Source organism: Falco peregrinus, chromosome 5, assembly GCF_023634155.1.
Source record: "Falco peregrinus isolate bFalPer1 chromosome 5, bFalPer1.pri, whole genome shotgun sequence".
Taxonomy (NCBI): Eukaryota; Metazoa; Chordata; class Aves; order Falconiformes; family Falconidae; genus Falco; species Falco peregrinus.
Genome location: NC_073725.1, coordinates 66,613,076 through 66,640,629, shown reverse-complemented (window position 1 = coordinate 66,640,629; position 27,554 = coordinate 66,613,076). Strand labels below are relative to the sequence as shown.

At 58.5% G+C, this 27,554-nt stretch overlaps 1 protein-coding gene across 3 annotated transcripts; it reads left to right on the top strand.

The window, feature by feature from the left end:
* Positions 1-3,981: 3,981 nt before the first annotated feature.
* On the top strand, positions 3,982-27,132 carry NRTN (neurturin). Of its 3 annotated transcripts, XR_008747536.1 has the most exons (4): positions 4,155-4,266; positions 20,159-20,399; positions 22,091-23,651; positions 25,844-27,132. XR_008747536.1 is itself a non-coding variant. In XM_055806558.1 (3 exons), exons 2-3 carry the CDS (start codon positions 20,186-20,188, stop codon positions 22,537-22,539), a joined length of 663 nt encoding a protein of 220 aa, XP_055662533.1. In that variant the 5' UTR covers positions 3,982-4,266; positions 20,159-20,185; the 3' UTR covers positions 22,540-27,132. The 3 variants fall into 3 exon arrangements, 2 of the variants coding, with proteins under 2 accessions (XP_055662533.1, XP_055662532.1); XM_055806558.1 differs by having other exon boundaries at positions 3,982-4,266; positions 22,091-27,132; XM_055806557.1 differs by having other exon boundaries at positions 4,170-4,266; positions 20,250-20,399; positions 22,091-27,132.
* Positions 27,133-27,554: the final 422 nt, after the last annotated feature.

Sequence of the window (27,554 nt, the reverse complement as noted above, 5' to 3'; positions counted from 1 at the left end):
GTGGGGAGCACTGGGAGGCTCCCTCCACCCTAGCTTGCCCTGCACATTTAAGGGTGTTTAAAGGATATTTAAGGGTGTTTAGGTATGTTTAGGAGCTCACTCTTCTCCCTGGGACTAGAACAGGCAAGGGAGACCGTGTAGGAGATGCTGTAACCAGCAGAGTGGTCCCAAAGCTGCCCCAGTGTGGGTGGCACAGCTGGAGCTGGAGGGGACCCGCAGCCTCCCCGCCTGCCACCCCCCGGGGTGCCCCCACTTGGAATTTGCTGCCGAGGAGGAGGCGCTGCATGCAGCGAGTTGGGAGCGTTCTCAGCTGCTGGCGGCACACGGGTGGCTCTCTGCTCACCAGCCTGTGTCGGGGACCAGCCACCGCACCAACGTGTGCCTGCTCCGCGTCCTGCCTGGACACCCCTGGCGCTGGTGCCATCCAGCAGCATCCCAAGCTGGGGAGATGAAGGCTTTTGTGCAACAGGATCCCTCTAGATCTGCACTGGAGATGTACGGGGCAGGCCTGAGAATGCCTCCAAGCCCCAGCCCTGCAAGAGGGGTCCTGGAGACGCACAGCTGGATGAAAGCAGACACATCTGGGTTGTATTCCCCACTCGGCTCCAGCCCTGCTGCTGGGGCTGGGCACCTTCCTCCCGGCTCCGGGCTGCTCCCTGCCCCCTGCTGCAGCCAGGGGACCTTTGGGGGCAGAGATGGGCTCTCCCCCAGGTGTATACAGAGCCACCCCTGCAGCCCCAGTGGGGGTGGCCAAAGGATTTCGGTGGTGCTGTTTCACCCCATTTTGAATTTTATTTTTTTCCCCCCTTTTGGTTGATTAAATCCAAGCACGGCTGATGTACTCACAGCCCTTGCTCGCTGGTGCTGGCCAACACGCCAGTCTCCTCCAGCAGCGGGCAGAGCTGGTGGGTCCGGTACGGGCTGGGTCCTGCCCCAGAGCTGTCCCAAGGGGTGGTGGTGGCCATTCCTCCTGCTCCGCTCCGCTCTGGGTCACACCTACCACGCCCAGCATGGTCCCCAGCAGGCGGTGGCAGTTTGCCTTGGCTTTCCTTTGTGCCCAAACCCAAGCAAGTCTCCCCCATCCTGGGTACCTCCCCGCCTGTCGTCAATTAGAATTAGCTTTACTCTGTGTTTTCTTCCTGGTGCTTTTCCACAAATATCTGCATAAACAGGATTTCTCTTTTGTAGTTTTCCAATTGGAGCTATTCTATTTCAGGTTCTTTGTTTGTTTGTTTGCTCTGTGAAATTTGTGATGGTTTCCAGGAAAGGTGAAACCTTTCCAGGCTGCAGTGAGAAGCCCGGGGTGCCCCAGGTGGGGGACACGTGCCTGCCTCCCCCCGCACCCCGGCCAGCACGCGCCGCCTGCCCCAACCTGCACCCCTCCGACTTGCACAACCGCCAGCGGAAGGCACGGATCACGTTTCTGCCAAACGCTGCCACAACGCAAACCTGATGGCACTTTTGGGGAGCTGGAGAAAGGGAGGGTTGAAGTGAACTGTTTCCGTACAATGGCAGGAAAGCAGGAAGCTGAGCTTTGCAGTGGTGTCCGCCTGCTCCTCCGGCCAGTTCCCCCAGCACGAAGCCTCACGCGGCTCGAAACCCGGGGCTGTGGCAGCCGCTGGTGCTTGCAAAGGGGCTGCAACAGGAGCGCAGAGAGGTAGGGGCTGTCTGTACCCACAAGCTGGCTGTTAACTCTGAAGACTCAATGATGACAGGCAACAGCAAGAACCGTTTGGTTTCTAACCAAGCCCGCAAAACGGAGAGATGATACTTTCTGTTTCTTTTTGTAAACTGAAGTGCCTTTCTGTGGTCATCCCCGAGGTGACTGCCGGTACCCACCTGCAAGGAGCCAGGGATGGGGATACTTCCATCAGTCCCACTGGCCCCAGGGTGAGCGGGGGGTGGGGTGGGGTGTGAATGAGGCTGGGGAAGAGTTTGACAGCTGACAAGTGGGAGAGATGACATGGGGGGATGTCCCTGGCTGGTTTCAAGCATCCCACCAAGGCCCCCAGGTGCACAAGCATCAGCTGTGGGTGCTGCTGTAGCCCTTCCCACCAAGGGGTTCGGTCCCCCCGGACAGGGCCACTGCAGGGCAGCCAGAGCCACCCTCTGACCTTGGCGAGGCTGAGGGGTGGCAGCATTTCGGGTGTGCGGAGTCCCAGATTTGCCTTAAATTAAAAGTTGTTTCTTGCGGGATTTAAATTCCTTGACATCGCTCTCTGTGTAGCTGACCTGGATTTATTTATTATTAGAAATAACTTCTCCCAACTTTGCCATATTAGAGCATCACTGCAGCTGGGGCCGGGGCCAGGAGCTTGGAGCTGGGATGTTTGTCACCCCGGTCCCTCATTGTCCCCAACTCTTCCAAGCCCTGCATGGCCGGGACAAATTGTAGGGATCTGTTACATGGCTGTGTGCCAAAGCTGGGAAAGACCATCGTCTCTGGGTTGCTCCAAACCATTTCTTTCTCTTCTGCAAACCAAGAAGTTGCTGGAGAAAAGAAACTTTTGGGATGAGATAAAGGGATGAGACTGAAAAATAAAACATTTTGCACGTGAAGAACATTTTAACTGACAAAGTATAATTTAATAAGAATCATTTGGGGAATGTGATGCACTCCTGGGGTTTTTAGCTTTGACCAACATAAAGTACAACTTTCCGGTGTATCTGATGGACCTGGCTTTTGGTTGGGATTTCGGGCATCTCCGCAGAGCGGGAGCCTCATCCCGGAGCCTGGGAGCTGCGGATCTGTGCGGCCACGCTGGTTCCTGACTCGGCACCGGGCGCAAGGACCGCGTGTGCCATGGGGGTGAATCCAACCCGACGGTTTGTTTCTCACACAGAAAGTGCGACCCCCGTCTCCGTGTCTTCAGCCAGCCCGTGCCCTGCGTGTGTGGGATCCCACCGCCCGCTCCACCTGTCCTCGCCCTGCAGCCACTGTGGGCAAAGCCCGGACGACAAGCCACTGGTGCCGGTGCCACCAAGCCGCAGCTGCCCTGCGGAGACCAGAGACCGCTGTGAGGTGACCCCAGGGATGCCCTCGGTGGGCACGGGGTTGGGGGGCTCCCCTGGTACTGCTGCTGGGGGGGGGTCCCAGGCTCGCTGCCTGCCGGAGTCCTGTGTGGTCAGGGCTGCACAGGTTGAAGCCCCCTCGGCCGCACGGCCCCCAGCGCCTCCCCCCCGACAGGGCTCTGGCACTGGGGGCAGCACCGGGGGGAACGGGGATATGGACCGGAGGGTCCGGCGGGAGCGCTGGGGGGAGCGGGGCAGCACCGGGGCTGCAGGGCAGAATCGGGGGGGTCCGGGGGCAGGGACCGGGGAGAGCGGGGGCAGCATCGGGGGGCCCGGGGACAGCACCGGGGGGAGTGGGGCAGGGACCGGGGGCAGCACCGGGGGATCCGAGATAGGACCAGGGGGGTCTGGGGACAGGGACCAGGGCGAGCCGGGCAATGCGGGACAGGGACCGGGGGCAGCGGGGACAGCACTGGGGGGAGCGGGACAGAACCAGGAGATCCGGGGAAGGGACCGGGGACAACGGGGCGATGCGGGGGCAGCACCAGGGCTGCGGGGCAGGACCGGGGGGGTCCGGGGGAGGGGATCGGGGCGCTAAGGGAGCTATGGGCTGCTAGCACCGGGGCCGGCCGCAGCTCCGGGGCAGAACCGGGGATCCGGGGGCAGGGACCGGGGGGTTTGGCTGCTCCCGGGCGGGGCGGGGAGGGGCCGGGCCGGGCCCGTCGGCTCCGCTGCGAGAAGCGGCCGGTGGCGCGGGGGGAGCGGCGGGGGCGGCACCGGCACCAGGAGGGCCAGGGCCGGGACCGGGGCGCAGCGCGGCTCGGGACCGGGCGGAGGCGGGACCGGGCGGGGCGGGGGACCCGGCGGCTCCGAACCCGCCCCCCGCCGCGGGGAGGAGGCGGTGGCCGAGCCCCCCCGCCGAGCCGAGCCGAGCCGCGCCGTGCTCCAGCCGCGCCGTGCTGAGCCGCGCCGAGCCGAGCCGAGCCCAGCCCAGCGGTGCCGAGCCGCGCCGAGCCCAGCCGCGCCAGAGCCGAGTCGTGCCAGCCGCGCCGTGCGGAGCCCAGCCGTGCCAGAGCCCACCCGGGCCGAGCCCAGCCGAGCCGAGCCCCGCCGTGCCAGAGCCCAGCCGTGCCGAGCCGCGCCGCGCCGTGCCGAGCCCCGCCGCCCCCCCGCCCATGGCGGCCCCCGGCCCCACGCGTGCCCCGGCCCCGGCCCGGCGCCGCCGCTGAGCGCTGCGCCCCGGCCCGCCGCCAGGTAAGTCCCGCGGGCGACGCCGGGCACCTGCCCACGCCGGGCGGGTCCTGCCCCCCGGCCCCGCTCCGGGGGTCCCGGCGGAGCCCCCTTCCCCCGGGGGCGTCCCCGGAGGCTTCGCCGCGCGTTATCCCCCCGCCCGGGTGCTGCCGCCCCGCGAACGGGGCAGAACCGGGTGACTTGGGCTGGCTCGGAGGCGGGGGGGGGGGGCGAGCCAGGATCGGGCCCCCGCCGCCCACCACCCGCTCGCCGGCCCTCGGGCTGCCGCAGGAGTTTGCTTCATACTTGGAGACCGTCCCGGCAGGCCGAGCCGCGAGCGGGGCGGGGGGCGGCTTGTTCGCGGGGGGGGACGCCGCCTGTCTAAATATTAGTGTAAGGAACGGCAGGATGGGCGGCCGGGCTCCCCCGGCATCCCCCCGCCTCCCCCGGCCCCAGCCCCGCTGCCCGCACCGCATCCCGAGCCCGGCGGGCACTGGGAGGCCGGTTCCATCCCGGCGTCGAGGGAGGGAATTTCCCACTCGGGCTGCGGGCAGTACGGAGGCTTTAAAAAAACATCCTGGACCTCGGGTGTCTTTATTGCACATATATGGAAGCTTGTAGCCGGCACCGATGGAAATCCGACTGCTGCTTCGGGAGCCAAGGCGCGATTAGGCGCCGGGTCGAGGGCACGTTTATTGCGGCCGGCGAGGGCACGTTTATTGCGGCGGGTGAAGGGGCTGACGGCGGCGGCGTGCGAGTCCTGGACGGGTGCTCAAGTCCCAGATCTGAAGGCAGGATCAGCTCTGGATCCCAGATTCAGACTCTCGGGCTCACGGGTGCTCCTAGATTTCACGGCAGAAGCAGCCGAGATGCTGCATGGCACAAAGCAGAAAAATCAAGCAGGAAAGGGGGGGGTCTCTGTGCAAGATTTTAGGCTTGCGCGCTTGGTTTTGGTTTTTGAGCTGCTGGCTGTAACCAGGCCTTCGGTTCAGACCCAGCTCTACCCGCCGTGGCGCTGGCTCGGGGTTGCAAAGCAGAGCCAGCGATGCCGTGCTGCGATGTGCACTGGGCTGGGGCAGTGCCGCAGCGTCAGCATCCTCGGTGCCGCCACGGAGCTGCCCGTGGGTGCATCCTGCACCTCCGTCCCCAGCAGGTCCAGGGCTGGGCTGGGAGCGGGAGAAATGGGACTTACCTGTTAATACATCTCAAGTTTTTAAATAGCGCTGGATTTTTAAGTGCTTGCTCAGTCCTGGTCCAGCTCGTGTCTTGCCTGGAGGAAGGAGCAGAGGAGGTGCAGCGCGTCCCGACGCCAGCTGCAGCACCCCACGGGATGCCGAGCTGTCCCTCCCGCTTTGCCATCAGGCTGTGCCTGGCTGCAGCTGCTTCGCGGCAGGATGCGGCCCCAGGGCCAGGCTCCTGCTGGGCTGCGTGGCCACGGGATTTGTGAGGGCAAGGGGGGAGCCCAGCACCTTCCAGGCCTCGTGACATCCAGCCCCTGGGCTGTAAATAAGAGGAGCTGGTCCAGTTTTCTGTGACGCAGCCAGAGGGGGACATGCAGGTCCAGGCACTGCTGCAGTGTCCCTTCTCCCTGGGAGGTGGGCGCCCCTGGGTGCCCGTGCTGAGGGAGGGCTGGGTGGCGCTGGGTGGTGCTGGGTGCTGGTGCGGGCCTGGCTGCGCTGCTCTGGGTGCCCTCCCACGGTGCAGACGTGAATCACAGCTCCCCGCGCCACCATCTCCTGCTCTCCCAGCCAAAGGCCCCTCGGTGGGCTGCTCTCCGACAGCCCTGCCAGGCTCCAGGCTCCAGGCTCCAGCCGTGCTTGCAAGGTTGATTTCCACCTTCGGGGAGCTGCAAGGGAGGAGCCAAGATTTGCAATGTCCACTTTTTTGAGGTCAAGGTACTTCTCATGTGGCCCTAAACGCAGCCCGGCCAGTAGCGCGACCAGAGCAGATGTCACCTTGGCTGTCCCCAGCACAGCATGCCACGCGTGCGCCCACTGCGGTGGTGCTCAGCACACAGCGTCCTGCCTGGGAGAGCCCCATCCTGCGACATGCTGAGCCACGCTGTGCCCACACAGGGGCGGGCTTGGGGGTCACAAAGAGCCGACAGTTGCCTGTTGATGCCAGCCCCTGCCGATAGAGCATCTTACGGTACCCAGCGGGGCTGAGCCTTGGCAGAGAGGGAGGTGCCAAGCAGAGGGAGGGTCCAGGGGCCCATCACAAGAGGTGCAGTAGCACAGCTCAGGACAGATGTGGTTGGTTTTTTTCCCTTGGTGCCACAGGCAATTTCATTGCTGGCCTAAGCTAAAGCACGTGTGCACCAGCCCACTTCCAGGACCCTTGCTAAGCCCAGCTGGGGCAACAGCATGTGGTCCCACTCCAGCAGCTCCCATGGCTCAGCATGTGTGGGGAGGGGGTGAGAGGACCTGCGTACCACCCAGCCCCTCCACTCCCACCGTGCCAGGGATCACTTTGCACCCCAGGAGTGCTGCCACAGTGATGCAGCCATGGGACAGACCAGTGCCTTGGTCAGGGTGAGCCATCTGCTCCAGCTCCACCATTAGCTGGTTGGACTGGAGACATCCCACCCAACCCAGGTTTTGCTGGGATTTGGCCAGTTTGGAGTAGTCTTTCCCCATTGAACTTGAAGGAGAAGAAGAGAAGCCCAAACGTGCTCCCTCTTGGTTGTGCCGGGCATGGTGCAGAGATGCTTTCATGTGAAGGAGCATCCCGCCAGCACAGGAATGACGTGACCCCCTCTGCAGCTGCCCTGGGAAGGGAAATGCCAGAAGCAGTTTTATTCCCATTACTTCTTCGTCACGAAACCCAAAACGGGCTCACTTTGTAACTCAACATCCAAAGAGCTAAATTGAAACAATCTATTTGCCACTGCGTTGTTCTCGAACGACAACAAAAAAGCATTTCCTTCTGTAGCTGTTCAAAGGCCGCGTCACCAGCATCTCAGTCCCCTAATAAGCAATGTCAGCCGCATCAACGCTGGGTTTCATGAAGCGTTTTGATGGTGATGGAACCACATTTTTTTTTTTCCTCAGCAGAAAAGGTTTCCTTTGAACTTTGTCCAAACCAAGCGTATAACAGGATGGATGGTGGCTGCTGGGAGGGAGCAGGGCAGCCCTGCCGGGCCCTCGCTGGGTGAAGGCAGTGCTCTGAAGGGCCAGCATCCCTGCACAGCCCTGGCGCAGCAGCGGATGTGCCAGGAGGGGAAGCTAGCATCGCTTCCAGGCTGCAATAATCCAAAGCAGGAGTTGCATTTTTCTCTATTTCAGCAGCTTTTTCACAGCTCAGGGACCTGGCTGCGTGGTGCTTGGGGCAGGGCGATAAATCTCATCCGTGAGCTCTCCTGGACAATGCCCGGTGCTGTGCCAGGAGATCGTTCATGAGCAGCATCTGGGCTTGCAGGTTTGCTGTTAGCAGGGCTCCTGGCTTTAGGGACCCCCTTGATTTCATCTTGCCCTGTTTTTTTCCAGGCTGAAGCAGAGGGGTGAGGTGGTTGTAAGCCCACCCCTAGTCCTTCCCAGGGAAAAAATGTGTCCCCAGAGGAACCAAATGAGTGCCAATTTTCAAAGCCTATTTAAAGCAAGCAAATAGGCCAGGATTTGGAGGATGGATGGAGCAAATAGCCATCATCATCGGGGGCTACGGAGGGCTGGCAGCCCACCACCCTCCAGGCCATGGCAGCTCCAGGGGCAGCCGGCCATCAGCAAACACGTTCTGCTCAAGTCCTGGGGGTCAGAACCACGTTTGCCCCTTCTTTGCTACCTCTGGGTCTCACCAGTGACAGCCATCGCTGTTAGCTGCACACTCGCATCACTGACCAGCCCACGGGCTTCTGCGCCACTTGTGGTGACTTTTTTGCCTTTAATAATGTTGGTTTTGGCTGTGCTGTGCTGGAGCTGGCCTCGAGCACAGGGTGTATTTATCGCTGGCTGTTGTTGCTCCCTGACCTGCCCCTATAAAACACGGGTGCTGTTGGACTTGGTGAAGGCAGCTGGTGGCCAAGGACCTCCTGGGGCAGAGCCCCTGGTCCTGCTGCCCCAGTCAGCTTCGTGCTGCGTTCCTGGAGCAGAGCAGGCTCAGCTCATCCCTGTGCCACTGACCAAAATCCCAAATCCTTGTGGCATCCATCCCAGTGGTTGTGGTCCCCAAGCAGCTCTGGGCTGCAGCCAGCAGAGCTGTGCCAAGAGGAACAGGCAGGGGATGATCCCAGCAAGGTTCTGGAGTGGCCTTTTGGCTTTTCCCTGGGGCTTTTCCTTATCTGCTGCCTTCCCCAGGACAGGCAGGGATGCTGTGCCCTTGTGCAACCTGGGGGGACCAAAACCTTGGGTACAAACCAAAATGTCTTCATCCCCTCGAGCAGATGCTGCATCCCACCCAGGGTCATCAGTCCCATCCCTCCAGGGTGTCCCTGAGGAAAGACTTGCCTCTGATTTAATGGGGCAGCTGCTGTCTTCATTAAGTGGTGCTGGCTTATTAAGAGCACATTTTTGAGGCTTAGCAGCTCCATGGAGCCATCTGGGAGGGACAGTGCCAGCGGCAGAGCCGCCGCACGTGGCAGGAGGACGCAGGAGGCAGCCGCTGGCAGTGATGCTCCACTGAGCTGGGCTGGGTGCCGGTGGAATTGCCCCGCTGCCCCAAACCAGGGTGGGGATGCACCCAAGGGCAGTTTGGGCTTGGGGGGGCAAAGGAGAGGCTGGAAGGATCCAGCTGGGATTTGGGTGGCACGAGCCCTCCAAGCATGGACAGAGGCGGGTGTGTGGGCATGAAGGGCTGTGCCCTGGCAAAGCATCGCTCACGGTCACGTCTCCACAACAGAGGATTGATGGGGAGGAGAGAGGGGTCTGGCCCCCGCCTGCCTCCCAGAGCAGATCTGGGGCTGATAGATCTTCTCCATCCCCAAACACCGGCACAGAAGCTGCAGCAGGATGGGCTGCATGGGCCACCGGCAGTGGAGGAGAGATGGCATCAGCATGCCTGGGGCTCCCCGCCGGGACGGGGACGGCGGGGTGTAGAGCTTGGCTGTGGCTGTCGGCTCCGCTCCACAGGCAGCGGGAGAGATGCACGACGATCCATCTTGCTGGAGCTCTTCCTCCAGCGCGCCGTTATCTTCCAGCAGCCGTGCTTTAATTTCCTGTTGCTCTGAGCAGCACCGGTGGGTCCCGCTGCAACCTCTGGGCTGGGAAAGGTGGAGAAGTGGCAGAAAAGGGGCAGATTGCCCCTTCCTGCAGCCCCCAACCATCCTGCCCTCCCCTCGCTTCCCTTGTCGGCTCCTCTGCAGGAGCACAGGCAGGGTTTGGGTGGCTGCGCTGGGATTGCGAACAGCGTTTTGTGGCAGTGCAGAGCGCACCATGCCATCAGCTGGGGGCAGGAAAATTGGTCCCAGTCTCTTATCCACAAGCTCGATTGGATCTGAACTGGAGTTGTGGGAGACAGCAGCCAGGTGGGAAGGACAGTGCCACCGCAGCTCTCCCACACACTGATTCCTGGGTGTGATCAAAGGGCAAAATTGGCTTTTTTGGAAGCTGTGTGGCTTTTCCACTCGGAAAGCCTCTGGTCCCCAAGGGCATCCCAAGCGGCTTTTCCCTGTGACAACAGGAAGGGTCAGGGGATGTGTCCATTTGTATCAGCATGATGCTGCGCCACCGTATCGGCATCTCTGCATGCAAAGGTCCAGGTGACCCACATCTGCTGCCTTTTGGAGACCCTCCAGCTATTCCCGTCATCTCCAGCCCTCTTTATCCCAGGCATCCCCCAGTTCTGAACTTCCTCCACCCAAAAGCTCAATTCCCAGTCTACTGCTGTTGCTGTCTCGGGAGGAATTCCTCATTTGCTCGCTCTGGAGCAGTGCTAAGTGGTTCAATATGTCGGCGGTTGCTGCTGGAGTTGGACAGTAAATGCTAATGGGATATTAGTCTGTGCACCGTCCAAAACCCACTGGAAGGGTTTAGTGCAAATTGGATTTGCAAACCTCTCTCGGGTCTCTCTGCCCTTAGCAAAGCGCTGTAATCCCTGGCGGGTGCCTTGACAATCCAGCTCCTTTTGTACAAAAAGAAATTAAATATATATAGGGATAAGAGGAGCGAGGATACGGGGGAATTCCCACTGCCAGGCTGGAGGTGGCATTGGCATCACCTGCACTTCTTGCTTGGGATGCTGTTGGGGGATGCTGTTGAGGGATGCTGTTGAGGGATGTGCATGGGTGCTCATTGCTCATCCCTCGCAGGGCACCCAAGAGGCTGTAACTCCTCCATCCTGTCCCTGGCACCGCTCATTTCCTGCTTGCAGGGATGCTGCGTTAGGGCAGGATCTGTTTCTCTGGGGACAAGAACAGGAATTATTAAGGTGGGAGCTGAAGGGACCATGCCAGCCCACCAGATATGTGGAAAAGTCAGAGGTGGCCACTCTGCTCCCACCTCTGACTGCTCTGGAAAAATGGGGAATTAATACATGGAGGTTTTCAAGGGCTGTTGTGCTCCCAGGGCATTTTTGCAAAGGGGAAACTGAGGCACACTGCAGCACAGTGACCCCTCTGGGGATCTGGGAGGGGGCTGGAGCATGCCATGACACCAGCCAAATCCACAAGGAAAGAAAACCCTACAAACAGGGAAGGCGAAAATGGCCAAAGCTGCTGTGTGGGAGGAGGTGATGCTTTCATGGCAGCCTTCTTGCCCTCCTGCCTCTGTTATGTTTTTTCCTCCTGGATCCCACCGAAGGTTTTGCTTTTCTTGGGAAAAAAAGGAGATTTTGCCCCCAGCACACCCGTGGCAGCTCACAGATACCAGCAGTGTTGAAACCAGCCCAGAGGAAAGCACATCTGGGGCCTGGACTCCGTCTCGCTGCCAAAATTTAAGCTTTTAACCCTATTTCCCGAGGCACTGGGATTGTTCAAACAAGCCACAGTAATTAGTTTCCTCTGACAAACCACCCCCTTTTGGCATCACAGGGTTATTTAGTGCATGAAGGGGTGGTTTGTCACTCCGAAGGAAAATAAAAAAATGACGTTCAGACTTCAGGTTTCAGCACGAGGGGGAAATTCTGGGCTGGAGAAACGGTGTGGGGCAGTGCACGAGGCTGCTGTTTGTCAGCACACCAGCACCCATGGGTGCCCAGCACTGGGGGTGCTTCTTGCATGTGCCTTTTTTTTTTTTTTTTTTTTTTTTTCCTGGAGTTATCGCTGGTTTCCTGCAGGGCTACAGAAACCATCCTGGGTTTGGTGGGATTTCAGATGATAGATTTGTATTTTCTCTGCCCATCAGCAAATGGGATTTGGCTGCATCAGTGGGATTTTGTGCAGGTTTTATTCCCACCTCGTTCCCCATTACAGCCTTGTTCCGCGTCATGCCACAAACCGTGCTCTCAGCTCCAGCTGCTGTGCCGAGCAGTACCCTCCTGAGGCATTTTATAGTAATTTTATCTGTAATTACTCATCTTGTATCATAAAGGGCAGCTCTTGCCGCTGCTTAGAACTGGCTGAATCGGCTTATGAAGGGTTTTGGGTTGCCGCAGCCTCGCTGACCTTGGCGAAGCAGCCGCACCTTGTCGGGGTCAGTGGGGATGTGCAGCCACTGGGCTGGGGACCAGCACGTGCTGGAAACCACGAGCTGGGGACCACAGCACCCATGCCCAGCCTGCCAGGATTTTTAACGACTTTGGCTGCTTTGCAGCTAGAAAGATGAATAGAGATCCCCGAAGTGTGATGTTTTCAATGATTTATTTGCAGAGCTGGGGGGGGTGAGGGGTGCAGGTCCCAGCCGGGTGCCCCCAGACCCCCGTGCAGCCACCACCCGGGTATCCCTGAGCTGGCGGGGCAGGGTGAGCGCTGCAGTGAGTCGTGCTGCATTTAAACCACTGCTTTTTTTTTTTTGCTTTTTTTTTTTTTAATGCTGATTTATATTGCAGCTGTGTTTCTGCCTCCGTCGTGCCCCTGCGAGTGATGGAGAGAGCAGCAAGGACGGGAGCGGCAGGGTGGGAGGCGAGGGCAGCCGGGGCTGGAGGGGGAGCAGCAGCATCTTTATTTGCCCTTGCAGGGACCAGCTAAGCCCAGCCGTGGCTGAGCCAGTCCCAACGGGGGGGACCCGACAGGACACCGCGGCAGGAATGGCCACGCCACCGCGCTCAGCTCCACATCTGCAGCGGGATTCCTCCCCGCTGGGCACCCGCTTCGTATCCCCTGTTAATTAATGACATGAAAACCCGCGTGGGACCGCTGGGGAAGGAATCAAAGGTGCCGGCGCTGCCTGCCAGGGCACGGATGCGTCCCGTGGGGCCGCCTGCCTCCCCGCAGCCCCGCACCGTGCCGGGGCGCACGCCGCACGGTGAGAGCACAAATCCTGCGGGAGGGATGGGAGACGGTGGGACTGGTCAGCACCATCCTGGCATCTGGCTGGCGAGGACTCCTTGGAGGAACCCAGCCCCAAAATGGGTCTGAGTGGGGCCGGCTCTGCTCTGGGGGGATGCGGGAGGTGAGTGGGTTGTGGCCGTGGGGCTTCTGGGCTGGGGGCACCGGAGGGGTGCTGGGCACTGCACAGTGCACTGGCACTGGGGTTTCCATCCCGGTGAATTTGGCTTCTCCTGCCCGTGCCAGCTGGGGTGGTGGGATGCTGGCGCTTCAATGTGCCCCTCGGCTATGGTGCAAATCAGGTGTTTCCTCCGCTGTGCTCCATCCCCTCCTGGAAGAGCTCCCACCCCCCCTCGCTGGCAGCGTTGGCTCAGCTGCCATCAGTTGCTGGGGGCTCCCCTGGCTCAGGAACACAGACAGGGCATCTCCTCCTTGGCTCGGGGCTCTGGCCATGCCATGGGGGCTGCAGGGGGGCCTTTGCCTGCTCGCTCCCAGCTCTGTGGCCTGTGGGGATAGAAGATGATGCCCTTTGGCGAGGCGCGTCACCAGAGGTGCCTCAGGATGCATGATGAGCATACAGCACAGATGAGTTAATGCACCCGAAATTCCTGCCACCTCCTGGCACCATCTCTGGTGCTCAGCCCAGCTTTGAGTGGGTTTGGCTCCCCAAAGTCCGAAACGAGGGAAATGGTGGGAACAGGGACGCGGCCATGGGCAGGGCTGCTGCGTCTGACGGCAGCTACCAAGGCTCAGCTCAGCAGGGCTGGAGAGCTGCACCCTGGGGACCTTGCTGCTCACATTTTGATGCAGCGTCCCAGCTGTGGCAGAGCCGTGACATCTTTCTTCTCCAGCCACAACCTGGAGCATGGTGTGGCCGTCACCCCCCGGCATCACCTGCGGCACTGCAGGGTGCGCGTGCCCCTTGCAAATCCTTCAGCTGTGTCACACAGGCTTGGTGAGGATTTTTTTATTATTATTATTATTTTTATTGTGATGATGGGGTTGTGGTGGTTTGTGTTTTTTTTTTTTTATTTTTACCCAGCTGTTTAGAGAGATGTAAACCAAACCTGCCATAATTCAGCCCGAATGTAAATGTCATGTAAGCGTGGGAACGGCGCAGCTTGCCGATGGTTGGTGTGTTCAGCCGAGGGGCTCCCCGCACTGCCGGGAACACTGATGCTCCCCCAGCTCTGCCACGGCCCCTTCTCCCTCCCCACCATCCCGCAGGTCCAGGATCGGCTCCACCACTGCCGTTTCCTCACTGGTGCCGTGCCGGGTGGCTGCAGCCAGGAGGGGCTTTGGTGGTTGCCCCAAGAGGCTTCCCCCAAGAAGCCCAGGGCTGAGTCTGGCTCATTTGTGGTTGTTCCTCTGGGGGGGGCGGGGGAAGCTGGGGCTGCGGGAAGAGCTTTGGAGTTTCTCGTCTTGGGCTGGTTTTCACTTAGGAAAAGCAGAACCATGTGTCCTGCGCTCAGCTCTGGTTTTGCTTACGGGGGAGCGGGGAGGGCTGGGGAGGGGGGGAAGGCAGCGCAGGGACGAGCCAGTGCTGCAGGGTGTGGGACGCACCGTGGCCATTGTCGCTTTTGGAGTTCAGAGCACGAGGCTGTGCCACCGTGCCGGGCTGGGAGAGCCGCTCAGGAGGCCACTGCACCGTGTCCCCAGCCAAGGGGATGGCTGCACTGAGATGGTGGCAGTCCATGGCCCCGGAGCACCCTCCAGCACAGAGCTGGAGATGGGGACGTTGTCCTTCTTCCCCTCCCTTATGCCCCCACCTACTGTCAAAAGAACAGGAAAATCCAACAGTTCAACTCAGATCAGGGTTTGGGGCATTTTTCCTTTCCACACTCCCCATTTTGGGGCCAGTTTTGCCAGTTTGGGGTGGGTTTGACCCTGGGGCATCGGCCACCCTGCTGCAGGCAGTCCTGGCTGGGGGCATTGGAGATGCCAATGCTCCTTGCAGGGGTTCAGTTCCCAAAAAAGCGTGTCAGGAGCTTGTGACAGGTTTTGGGGAAAGGCTGCCCCAACGTCTCTCTGCCACCCCTGTCCCATCCAGGACCGCGCTCCCAGCAGGACCAGGCGCTGAGCCGGAGGCTGCTGCTGGAGGAGCCGCTTCTCAGCAGCCCCTGGAGCTCCTTCACCATGAGCCTGGATGGAAATTGTTTAATTCCTGCGGGGTGAGTCATGAGGAGCCAGGATTTCAAAGCAGCTTGGCTCCCATGTAAGGCACTAAAATAAACAGTGTGTGGCAGGTGGAAGCTCTCTCTGATGTTCCGTCAAGGCCTTGGTCTTTCCAAGTGTTTTGCGTTGCCAAAAAACCCTCGGCCACTCCATGGCCTCATCCATTCTTGCAGTGTGGCTGAGCCCTAGCACTTGAAAATAATGAATCAATGCCCGGAAGCATGAATCGACTGAAAATTTATGACACACTTATATTATAATGTCTTTTGGGTTCTGTTTCCTGGGCTTTAAAGCATCAGGACTGAAAGTTTTCACTCTCCTCCTTCCCCCTCGAGCAAGGAAGATTTAGGGTAAAAAAAGTAAAATTCTGCTTTTCCTCCCTCATCTCGTGACTCCAGGAGCTGAGGCTTTAAGGGATCAGTGGATGCTGGAAACAAAACCTGAGAGTCTGCTGGAAAAATTGGAAATGGGTTAGAAAAAAAAGAGCTATGAGAAAAACCGAGAGCATGAAAAGCGAGGGAAGTCCGAGAAGCCCGAAATGCTCTGGTGGTATGAGCGGAGGCGATGTCTCTGCGGGACGCGGGCGCTGCTCTTTGGTTTAGCAGGAAAAGGCAGCGGAAACACCGGCGCTCGGGAGCTGAAGCGGAGAAAACTCCCAACCAGAAATGAGTCTCTGTTGCTTTGACTTTGGTTTTGTGATGGGAATCAAGCCTTGGAAAAGTTTACTTAGGGCCATGGGGTGGGTTTGTTGGATCCTCTTTGAAAAGAAAGACGAGGAGCTCACAGAGGGGTTCTGAGGGGATCTGCAGTGGCGGGGCGAGCCACGATAATCAACTTGCTCCCTCCAGACTAAGCAATGGGAGTTGGCTGGCCTGGTAGTTGTTGCTTTTCCTTAAGATTTCCAGTTCCTCAGGGCACGGAGTGTTTTTTTCTCTGCCTGGGAAGCAGTGAGCCCTGGCAGGAGCCGGCTGTGGGGTGAGCAGGGCAGGTGAGGGCGGAGGAGGCTGCCGGAGCAAAGGCTTCGTGCCGGAGCGGGGCTGGTTTGGGAGCTGCCTGGCAGGGAAGGGTCTTCTCCTGCAGGGGTGAGTTTCCTGCTTGGCAGCAGGCATGGCATGGCTAGACTGTTGTGATCGCCTTAATGGGTTATCAGGAGAATGCAGGAAAATAGGGAGCTTTTGGGCTGTTCTCCAGGAAAGCTGAGTGCAAACTTTGGCCTTTCATCAAGCCAGGGAGGATCGCTGGGTCCCTCCCCGGGATGTAACGTGGCTGTGAGCACCCGAACCCCACCAGGACTCAGCCCAAGAGCCCCCCGGCAGCAAACCCAGGGCATGAACCCATGGACCATGGGTGTATTTTGGGGCTGGAGTAAGTGCACAGGCACAGCCTGGGGCAGAAGCCGGCTCGGAAAGCTGGGATGGCTCCATGGGTTTTGGCTCCCCGAGGTGTGCAGTAAGAGCCGAGCAGGGTGCCCAGCACAGCTGTACTTGCCCGTTTGCCCCGTGAAAAGAAGGGGGGTTGTGCTGGCAGAGGCTGTGCAAGGACCAGGCATCCCCGGTGAGACTGCAGCTCTCTGGATCCCTCCTGCCCGCGTGCTCCCCACCGGTCCCTTGGCACATCCTTGCAGCCGTGATTTTGTGCCTACAGCTCCTGTGGCACCCCAAAGCCCTGGGTTTGCTGGGTCCCTCCATCCCCTCCGGAGAGAGTGAGCAAAGCCCGAGCAGCCTTGTCCCCCTGACCCCAGCTGCCTCGCAGCCGAGCCCCATCCCCAGCCATGCAACGCAACCTTTTTCCAATATTGCTTTGAGCCTGAGGGACGAGCCACCAGTCTGGGTTGAATGGGTGAATCTCCAGGCCTGGGTGCCAGTCGGGGTACCCAGGGTGGCAGGGCTGCCTCCTGATCCTGGGAATGTGGGATACCCATCCTGCAGTGCTGAGCCCGGAGCAGGCGAGGCAGGGAGGTGGCTGCACTCTTGCAGGGTGCAGTAGCTGCAATGAGACTGGAGCAAAGAGCAGCAGCAGCAGCAAGACTCAGCAGTGGCCATGCCCAGCACTGTGGGGTCTGGATGGGGGAGACCCTGGTGTTCCCCAGCTGGAGGCTCGCCGTGCCAGTGGTTGCAAGACTTGGACACATCAACGCTCAGACTAGGTATGAGAAAGAAATTTTTTACACTGAGGGTGTTGAGGCGCTGGCACAGGGTGTCCAGAGAGGTGGTGGGTGCCCCATCCCTGGAAGTGTTCAAGGTCAGGCTGGACAGGGCTCGGAGCAACCTGGTCTGGTTGAAGATGTCCCTGCTCATGGCAGGGGGTGGAACGAGGTGGTCTTTAAGGTCCCTTGCCACCCAAACTGTTCTGTGAGTCTGTGATTTTTACAAACAAAGATGCTGAGCCATAGCTGTAGGCAACTTTTTGATAGCAGCCACTTGAGGTGTGGAGGTTTGGCCCTGGGTCCCCACAGGATTCGGCCCCACTCAGCATGGCCAGAGCTGTCGTCAGAGCTCGCCGGGCTTTGCCCGGTTCAGCTCCTTGCAAGTGCTTTGCACGCTCGTGTGCAAACCACCGCCCCAGGGCAGCTGAGGGTGCAGGTCTGCACCGGGGAGGGTTTGGGGCTGCGGGATAGGGCTGAGCCAGCAGGGCCGAACCCCCTGGTCTGAACAGCGTGGTGGGGACCCCCCAGCCATGCCTGCAGCAGCGGGCCCAGGGGAGCACGTGTCAAACCCCTTGTGATTATTTATCCTTACTGGGAGTGGGTTTGAAGTATGTGGAAACCAGAAAGATGGGAGGGTGCTGCTGGAACCCCGTCCTGGGTGAGTCACGGCTGCGACTCCTGCGTGCGCGTGTGTGTTTTTCCTTTCCCCCCACCCCAAACTTCAGCTTTCCCCACAGGCTGGCACATGCGGTCTGTGGCTTTTTAGAGCAAGAGAAACCACAGGCAAAGCCTGGAATATTTTTTTTATTATTATTGTTTTGCACGTTGGAACTGGGGTTTTAGTTTTTTGAAAGGTCACCGGCAAGTGGGTGGGGGCCAAAATTACTGGCTGCTGAAATAGGAGGCTTTTTTACAGGATGAAACCACTCTCCTAAAATTTTATGGGCTTGCAAGAAGCCAGGGGCCCTTCCTCAGGTGGACGGATCGAGTGTCGCAGCCTTGCTGTTTTCCTCACCGGCCCAGGGCGAAGGGGGCTGAGCAGGGGCTGAGCGCCCCGAGAGCCCCTCGGGGGGCAGCGGTGAAGGCTGAGCTCTAGGTCCTGGCTGCCCCATGGGGTCCCCTCCCCGAACGCTCGGACACCAGCTGTCCAAAGCTGCTTGTTCCTCCTGGGGGGGTGACTGCCGCTGCAGGTGGGGTCCCTTCCCACCTCTGGGTGCTGCTGGTTCCTCCTGGCCCTTCATCCCCTGGATTTTGCCCGCTCTCCCAGAACAAACTGCAATTTCCTTGGTCCTTCACCCTTCAGTGCCCATCCCGCTGCCTCGCTGGGAGCTGTTTGGTGCCGGTGAGCATTTTCGGTGCCTGTTCCCTGCTCTTACCTCAGAGGGGAAATCGGAACCTAAGGCACCTAATTATGATGACGAACGTCGATGCAAACACACCCAGCAGCCTCCTGCATCCTCCCCGTGCCCACAGGATGGGGAGCCAGGCTTGACCTTGGCTCTGGGGAGGAGGAGCGATGGCAGAGGGGGATGCCACTGTCCCCACTGTGGTGCCCATGACGCTGCCCACGGCGGTGCCTGTGATGCTCCCCACCGCAGTGCCGTGACGCTGCCCACGGTGGTGCCCTTGATGCTCCCCACCACAGTGCTGTGATGCTGCCCACCACGGTGCCTGTGATGCTCCACACCAGCCGGCTGTGAACCCTGGCCCCAACGCAGGTTTTGGTGCCGGTGCGTGTCGGCGCGATGCCTCGGCCAGCCTCGCCGCTTGTCCCCCGTCGGGATTTCATGGTCTTGCCTCCTTATATGGCCAAACTATTCTTTTTCTAGCTTGGCATTGTTTATAGCCCAGTTGAAAATATTTAGAGTCTGGCTGGGTTCTACAATTATCTTGTAACCTACAGGGCATATAATTACTGTTAGTTAATGTGCAATTATCTGCATCCTGTAAAATAAAGGCTTGCTGGCGATGAGGCAGCGTTCGCAGCCTTCTTGTTGTTTTCTAAAGTAAAAGTGAACCTGTCAAATTCCATTTTAAAATAAACATTTTTCCCCCTGGTAAATTCTATTTGGCAAATATTGCTAAACTGGGGTTGGGTTTTTTTGCTTGGTTTTGTTTTGGGTTTTTTTCTTTCCTTCTTTTCTTTTTTTTTCCCCCCGTGGAAAATTTATTTCAAAAGGAGAAATGTTTGGAGTTTGCAAGGAGCTGAAATAAAAAAAGGGGCCAGGAGGCGGCTGCAAGTCCGTGCCGCTTTCCAGAGCCTGTCTTTGATGGGGATTTAATGGCCGACAGCCATTGATGGGAGCCCAGACCAGTTCCCCACTGCCCTGCCTGGCCACAGGGTCAGCTGTGAAATCCCATCAGATCCAATCTGGTTTCGATGGAGAAGATGGAATGGTGTAAGGTAAGGGCCCAGCTCGCCCGCCAGGGAAATGCCAGCCAGGTTTTTTTGTGCTTTGAGAAACTGCTGGGCTACAACCGCCGAGGTGGCCGGTGCTGCCGCAGACCTCACAGCCGCGCCAGGATGGTCCAGCCACCCTGTTCATTTTTGTTCCTGAGGTTTTCAGGATTTTGGCTGGTTTTGGTGGAGCTGCCACGTCGGTGCACCAGCGGGGAGGGACTCAGGCTGCCCTGGAGCATCTGGGCGACAGGCTGGCAGGAGCAGACTCACAGTGCTGGGCGCACCTCACCGCAGGGCAGGGACATCAAACTGCACCCCGGCTCTGGGGGGAGCGGGGAGGGTGGTGGCACTGGGGGCTCCTGCTGCTCACAATGTCCCAAGGAGGGATGCGCCGGGCAAAGAGGTGTCACAGGGCGGCGTGACATGAGTTTGCCCATCCTTTACGCACAGCCACCCACTGCAATATCGGCCCCTGCTGCAGCCGGGGCGTGGGGAGTGGACACCCACCTGCCCACCGGCCTGTGTGCTGTTGGGGATGGACCAGCTGAGGACACCGCTGTGTCCCCACTGCCACCGCCAGTCCCAGGCCACCCTCACCTGCCACGTGCAATTTCCCCTTTGCAGCACAGCCCTGGGCTGTGCCGTAGCTCCCTACCTCAGTTTCCCTATTGCAACAGCGGACAAGTCTTGGGAGAGTGCAGGGGATGAGGTCAAGCCAAGGGGATGCTGGTGGTCCCGTGGGAGATGGTCAGCCAGCCCGAGCCACGGGAATGGGGGGAGGGAAGAGGGGGCCACGGGTGGAGGCCACGTAATAAGGATATTTGTTTTGCCTGTTTTGCAGAGTGTCAATGTTCTGACTTGCTCTAAGATGAAGGTATGGAAGTTTGCAGCCATTGCATCGATGCTCCTCAGTTCCATGTTATCCATTTTAGTTTGTAGAGACATGTTCAACGGAAGCCGGAAATACAGCCCCTTGCCTTCCTCGCCGTCTTCCTCACGGGCATCCTCCTCCTCCTCGCTGCCGGAAGCTCTGCGGAGATCCCCACGAGCCCTGCAACGCCACAGCTCGCTGCTCTCCCAGTGTAAGCTGCTGCGCCTCTGCCCCGGGCACCGTCCCCCCCGCACCTGCAGGATCCGGCCCCCACCCCCAAGCGGGGCAGCTTTCGGCGCACAAACAAAGCCCGACGCAGCCCACCGGGTTTATTCCCCATTTGCTTTGCCTGCCGCCCTCTCGCTCCTGTGCATCCCCTTAGGAGTGTCTGAAGGCGAGTTTAGGGGGCAGCGGGGGCTGCTTGGGCCAGCAAGTTGGGGGGGGTCCTGCAAAAATGCTGGGCACCAAACCTTGGTGCGAGCACGTCAGCTCTCCACACAGGGAACTGAACACAAACAGCTCATCTTAGTACAAAGAAGCTGCTTTTTGAGCTCCAAATGGCTTTTTTTTAAAATGTTTTTTATTTTATTTTATTTTCTGCACAAATGCAAAATGTCAAACAGGAGCTGAAGACGAGGGGGGATGGCCCCTCTCTGTGGGGAGGCAGCGGCTTACCCCGCAGTGCCGCTCGCCCCTCGCGCTGGCAGCCCGCTGAAACTCGCCGGCATGTTTGTTTTGATTCCAAACCATAAAGAACTTTTTGGGTTGAAATTTGGAAATCGATGACAAGCTGTCAAATTATGCTTTCCTCCGTCTTTCCTGTGCTTCCCCTAGCGCCGGGCTGGACTAACCCGGGCTTTAGGGTTAGGACTAAGGGACTTGGACCTTCCTAGCGGCTGTCAGGGACAGTTTGTGTCTTGGCTGCTGGCCCGGGGGTCTTGTCAGGGGGGGCAGCCCTTCCACCCAGCCCGTAGGGAAACAGTGCAAATATTAAATTGGTGTTTCTCCCCAGTCCCATCGCGGCTTTTCTGCAGCAGCATGTCTTGGTTGGAATTTGAGGGTTTTTTCTACTTTTCTGGGGGTATTTTTTGGCACGTTGAGGTGATGCCACTAAGGAGTAGCGCTGGCATCTTTAACTCCTACCAGGATGCTCTTTGCAGGCACTTGGTCCCTTTGGCATCCCAGCCGTGGTGCCGGCGTGTGGCCGTGCCGGAGAGGCAGGGCTGCCCCTTCCCGGCCACAGCCGTGGAAAGCGTGACCGTGGCAGGAGTTAATTGTGAGGGAGGGGATGGGATTCCCCCTCTTACACAGTTGACTTTGAAGGATGCACTTGATGTTGTGCGGTGGAAGGGGCTGTCTGGGACAGCTCCAGGCAGGGGAGAGCTCGTAGGGAGAAAAAATGAAAATAAGGCAGAAGAGGGAAAGGGGGGAAGGGGATTTGGGGATTTTTTTGCCCTCCCCTTGTGGGCTGGGGGTGGCTTGGAGCCACCCTGGGGCTCATGAGGCCACAGGGATCTCTGGCCTTGGGGTTGGGTTTTAAAGCCTTGGGGCGTCTCATGCCCATCACAGAGAAAAGCTGGTTCCTGGGCGGCGCTGTCGGGCTGCAGCGCTGGGTTCTGCAGGTTTTGTCATTGCTGCCGGGCATGGAGGGAGCCAGGAGCCAGCGCTGGGGGACAGCCACCGCCCCAGGGGACCACCATCCTGGGGGAGATCCACCAGCCACAAGGGACTTCCATCCTGGGGGACATCCACTGACCCCAAGGGACCCCCATCCTGGGGGACACCTACCCACCCTAGGTGGCCTCCATCCTGGGGAACATCTATCTACCCAAGGGACCTCCCTCCTGAATGACATCTGTCTACCCAAGGGACACCCACTAACGTTCGCCCCTTCTCTTGCAGACAGCAGCTTGCTGGAGAGCTACACAGAGGGGGAGATCCGGCAGCTGATCTCAGCACTGGTGGAGCGCTACAGCCAGGCCATGAACTCAGGTGGCCACGAGCTGCCACTCTTCCCCCGGGCAGGCAGCCGCAGGAAGCGTGCCCGCGCTCGCCACAAACCCTGTGCCCTGAAGGAGCTGGAGGTGAGCGTCAGCGAGCTGGGCCTGGGCTACGAGTCAGACGAGACGGTGCTTTTCCGCTACTGCAGCGGCACCTGCGAAGCAGCCGTCCGGAGCTACGACCTCTCACTGAAAAGCATGAGGAGCAGGAGGAGGATCAAGAAGGAGAAGGTCCGCGCTCGACCCTGCTGCCGGCCGCTGGCTTACGACGACGACGTCTCCTTCCTGGATGCCTACAACCGCTACTACACTGTCAACGAGCTCTCGGCCAAGGAGTGCGGCTGTGTGTGAAGGGCCGGGGCCCCCCCCGGGAGGAGTGGGCGGGAGAGGCAATGCCCCAGCCCCGAAACCCCGCTGGGCAGCAGGCAGAGGGACCGGGGGCTGCGGCGGGGGGAGAAGGATGGTCCCTAGACCTCTGGCTGGAGGAGGAGAGACTGAGCCGCTGGTGGATCCCTTGGCGTTGCTGTCCTCCTTGCTGCGCAGGACTAGAGATGTGGCTGTTGGTGACGGTGGAGGCTGCGGTTGTTGGAGCGGTGACAGCTGCTTGTGGCTTTTGTCCCCCGCTGGAGCTGGCCCAGGGGTCCCTGTCAGCCCCTCCAGAGGATGACAGTGGGTGTGCAACATGCATGGGGCATGTTCCACCCTTGGGATGCATGGCGTGCGCGGGGCGCATCCCGTGTCACACATACAGGTCACGCTGCCGGCAGAGGGGGTGTCACAAAGTCCCCTGCCGGGGGTGTGCCACACACAGCAGAGGTGACGGGTGCGGGTGTGCTGCTGCACACACCAGCATGATGCACAGGCGGGGTGTTCCTGCGCAGCGGGTGTTGCTGCCTGCGGTGTGGTGTGTGGTACTGGACAGGGTGTGCTGCATGCACGGGGGTCTTATGGGGTGCATTACAGGTGTGGGGTGCATTGGGTGGCTGTGGGTGCCCCAGGACAGGGGCTGAGCCCTGCAGCCTGTAGCTGCCCCCTGCGGGGGTTTCCCAGGGTTTTGTGACCACCGCGCTGGGATCCCTGCACTGCCAGGGGCAACTTGGCACCCCAGCTCCCTGTGTTTGGGAGCAGAGATGCACCAACGGCGGTTTGCACTCGGGCGAAAGGCTCTGGCTCTGCTCCCAGTGCCCGCCCGAGCCCCGTTTGCCATCGCCTCGCTCCCCACAGCCACAGGCTTTTCTTCTTAAAACTCGTGATAATCTGAAGTAACTGGATTAACCTCCCATCCCCCCCCTCTGCGGGCAGCTGGGCTGGAGACCTGCCACCACCGGGGAGGTGACAGAGCCTCACGAGGCCACCAGCGAAGCCGTGGCACTCGCCGCCCTCCGCCGGGTTTGCAGCGTGGGCAGGAGCATCCGCGGTTCAGCATCCCCTGAAAGCCAGAGTGGCTGTCCCGGCCGCGGCACGTGAGTATTGCCCATCGCCTCGGTGGGGCTGGAATCACGCGGGAGGGGGGATGCAGGCCTGGGGTTTGGCTCCAGTTCACATTTACAGCAGTGTCACTCTTGTTTACTCTGCGGAGAAATAAATGAGACCGCAGACTTTTGCATTCTCTGGGCAGGCTATATTTGTTGCCTGGGATTGATGGGTTTTCTCCCCTTGGCCCTCTTCCCAGAAAAAGCAAATCATAAACAGAAGGAGAATATTGGTGTCATGTCCTGGGCATTAACCAAGACGAGGGAAAATGCTCTGCTTGCCGCCCCCTGGTCACAACAGTGTCCCAGCTCCTCAGTCCAGCTAAACGGGGGGAAAAAAGTCCCATGCACCTCCATCCCAGAGCGGCAGCAATGAGCAGGAGTGCTTGTGTCGATGCCCACAGCAGCCAGCAGCTGCTGCTGCAGGATTTTGGGGAGCAGGTCAGCATCCCCCAGGACAGCCAGCTCGGCTGGGGCTGGGAGACAGCTCTCCCCGCTCCATCTCCTGCGGGCGACCAGCAGCACTCCAGACCTCTGCAAAGGGCCGGGCTGGTGGGATATTTTTTTTTCTTGCTTTTCATCCAAACGCCGCTCTCGGCTGAGCGAAGCCAGGATGTAGTGAAGCAATATAAACACCATCCTTCAGCAGGGCTGGCTGTGCACCCGGCGCCCCCAGGAAGGCAGCCTGCACTCTGTAGCACAGTTTTCCCCTCGCTGTTGGGAAAGGGAGAAGGCAGCTGTGGGCACAGAGGGCTGAACCTGTCCCTGGGGCATTGCACACGCTGGTGAGCAAGGGGTGCTGAGCTTGCATCCTGGGCGTGCAAACACTGCTGAGACCAGACAAACTCAAGCCACGCTGCAGGTGCATGGAGCTCCCCAAAAAAGCCTTGCAAGGTGCTGCAGCACTGCAAGGGAAAGTTTGCATCATGGGATTTGGATGGAAATGGAAAAGTTGTCTCAAAATTAAGCAGCCAGCGGGTGCGCAGTGGGAGCAGGATGGGGACAGCAGATGGGCAGCTGTCAGCGTGATCCATGCCATGCTCACAGCAGATAATCGGCTCACTCTTGACTTAAAAAAAAAAAAAAAAAAGCACGTGCGCCCAAATCTAATAATAATAATAATAATAATAATAATAACAACTGCACTCTGAAGGACTTGGGTGCTTTCCAGTTCTCAGTACTATAAAACTAAAATTAGTTTTGTTGCAGAAGCCTCCAGTAAAAAAAAAAAGAAAAAAGGAACTAGAGCAATAAAGCAAGGTAAGGTGTTGCGGAGGCAGTGCAGGACCAGGCGCCATGGGAGGAGGATTTGCAGGATGGCTTCCCAGGGCTGCTGCTGCTGGCGGTACCCTGAGCCCAGCGGGTGCCTGGGAGATGCCAGAGCTGTTTCATTTCCCCAAGCAACTGTTCGCACCCTGGTTTGGGACATTTTTTCGCAATATTTAGGATTTAGGGTGCCTTGACTTGCAGGTGTGAGGGGGCTGATGGCTCTCCAGCCCCAAGGGGACCCTCATCTTGCCAGGGTCTTGTTGGGAGCAGCAGGGAGGCAAGGGGGCTCGGGAGCAGGTGGAGGGGGCTCAGGAGCAGGCAGAGGGGGCTCGGACACCCCAGACCCACTCTCCTACCTTCCAGCTGCAAAACACCCCCAGCAGCACCTGTGCGCAGCACAAACCTGGCTTGCAACCCCAAAAAAACAGATGCAATGGGGGGGGAACGCCATGTGCAAGCTGTGTGTGTTAAACCCAACATGAACAGCTCCAATTAACCTTTTTTTCCCCTTTCACCCTGCTGGCAGCTGAGCAGCAGGCTGTGCAGAGGTGCTGGGAAGTGCCTGGGATCTGCTGCTGCCAGCGCGGCGGCCACGCACACTGCGCCTGCTTTTTTTTTTTTTTTTTTTTTTTTGGGGGTGCAGCTGGGGTGCAGCTGGGATTTGCAACGGCAAGACTCCCTGACCAGGTCTTGGGGTTAGCAGGGGCATCGCAGCCGTGGCCAAAGGGTGGCTTTTGCTTGGTGGCTTTCATGCATCTCACTTGGGGTCCATCTTCTGCATGAAGCTCCTTCGGCTCCGCTGCAGGAGCGTTGCTTGGCCCGTGCCGTCCTGCACCGCTGTGCTGCCGCCTGGGCATGGAAATATGGTTCCAATAGAAAGGCTGATATTTCCTTAATGCTTTCCATTTCTACAGCCCTCTCTGCTGTAATAGGAGCTGGAGCTGTCCGGAAGAATGTCTACAATGCAGAAAGGGCAAAAAAGGATGGAAAATTCCCTACTCAAAGCTATAGCAAAGTCTCATCTGGCTCCTTCCTCATCATCCCATGCGTTATTTAATGTTAATAATAATAAAGAGCGTGCAACGTCCATCAGGTAGGGTGTTCTTAGGTTGTTTTTTGTGCAGCTTGCCTATCTGTCGCTGCAGCTTTGCTGTTTGCAGCAGCATTGCTCCCCAGGAGATGAGGGTGTTTGATGGTGTTTGAAAAATCAGGAGGTTTGGAAAGACGAGGAGATGTTTAAAACTGTTCTCGTGGTTGTGACAGCGCAAAAATATGAGTGTGATGTTATGCTGGCTCTCCAACAATGAGTTATGGGGCGTTTCATTGTGGTCTACTATACACATTCTATACGTGCGTGCCTGTGTTTGTGTAACGCTGGCCAGTGCAGGAGGCGGCTGAAGCGCCGTGGCTCTGGCTCAGATCCACCGGTCGCTCGCATCGGTTGGGATCCCATTTGCTGACATGCTCTCCCTCCCAGTTTGGTATCTGTGAGGGGGAAATGGGTTCTAACAGCATTGTTTCCACTCGATGAAAGCGCTCACAAAGGAAGTGTTCCTTATTTAAACAGGTCCAGGAACTTGCTAGGAAGAAATCACTTTCCCAATGTATCAACACAAATGATTTTTCGGCGGTATTTGAAACCTCAGCCTTCCTCCTGTCGTAAATAGGGCTGCCACATGGTTTTGTTCGTGGTTAAACAAGGCGTAGCCTCAAATTTGAGGCCCAAGAGGAGCGGGGTGCGGAGGGGGGAGAAGTAAAAAAAGGGAAAAAAGGCGACTTGCCTCACCGCTGCCGGCAGGAGCAGGGGGAGCGTGCAGTCCAGCCCACGGCTCCACTCGGCACCATCCGGATTAACCCATTTCCCCTCCGGTATTGTCGGGTCTGACCGACCATCTGCAGAAGTTGATGCAATGCATCTATATTTTAGATACTCTCTATTTATTCGAAGTAACTTATGTTATTTATTTAGATACCATAGTGTGCCATCTACGTAATGCGTTCTTTCTCTCTCTCTCTTTTTTTTTTGAAGTTTATTTATTGATCCAAATGGTGCCAAGTGCAGTTTACATTTATTACATTTCTACCATTTATTCTGAACGTTGGGGGGGAAAAAATGCAGTATGATTTTTTTTTAAACAAACATAAACTCGGGTGTGATGCCGTTACATACTCACGACAAAGTGGAAATAAAAGGAGGATTATATTGATTTCTCACTGCTTATTGTCTTCCGCTGCTGCCGGTGGGTACGTGATGGTAGTGGTGGTATGTCCCCAAGACGGGGATGGGGATGGGCAGGGAAGTGGGAAATTTGGCTTTTCTTTTAGGAGCACAGAGGGGGTCCCAGTGGCTGGCTGCAGGATGGCAGGCGCTTGGCTTGATTTTGCAGTTTCCTGCAGAAACCTCCATGCACACCTGCAAACAGCCACGTTTCTTGCATTTTTGTGCGCTGCAAAACTATATTTATGCAAACCAGCAATTTGAAACATTACCAAGGCTGGGCTGCTGCCTGCGTGGGTCTGGGCTGGTTTAGCCACAGAAATAATCATCTTTGCCCCCTTCTTGTAAAGGCACTTCCAGCTGCATTGGCTCAAAGACATGCCAATTCTGGCACAATGGCATTGAAA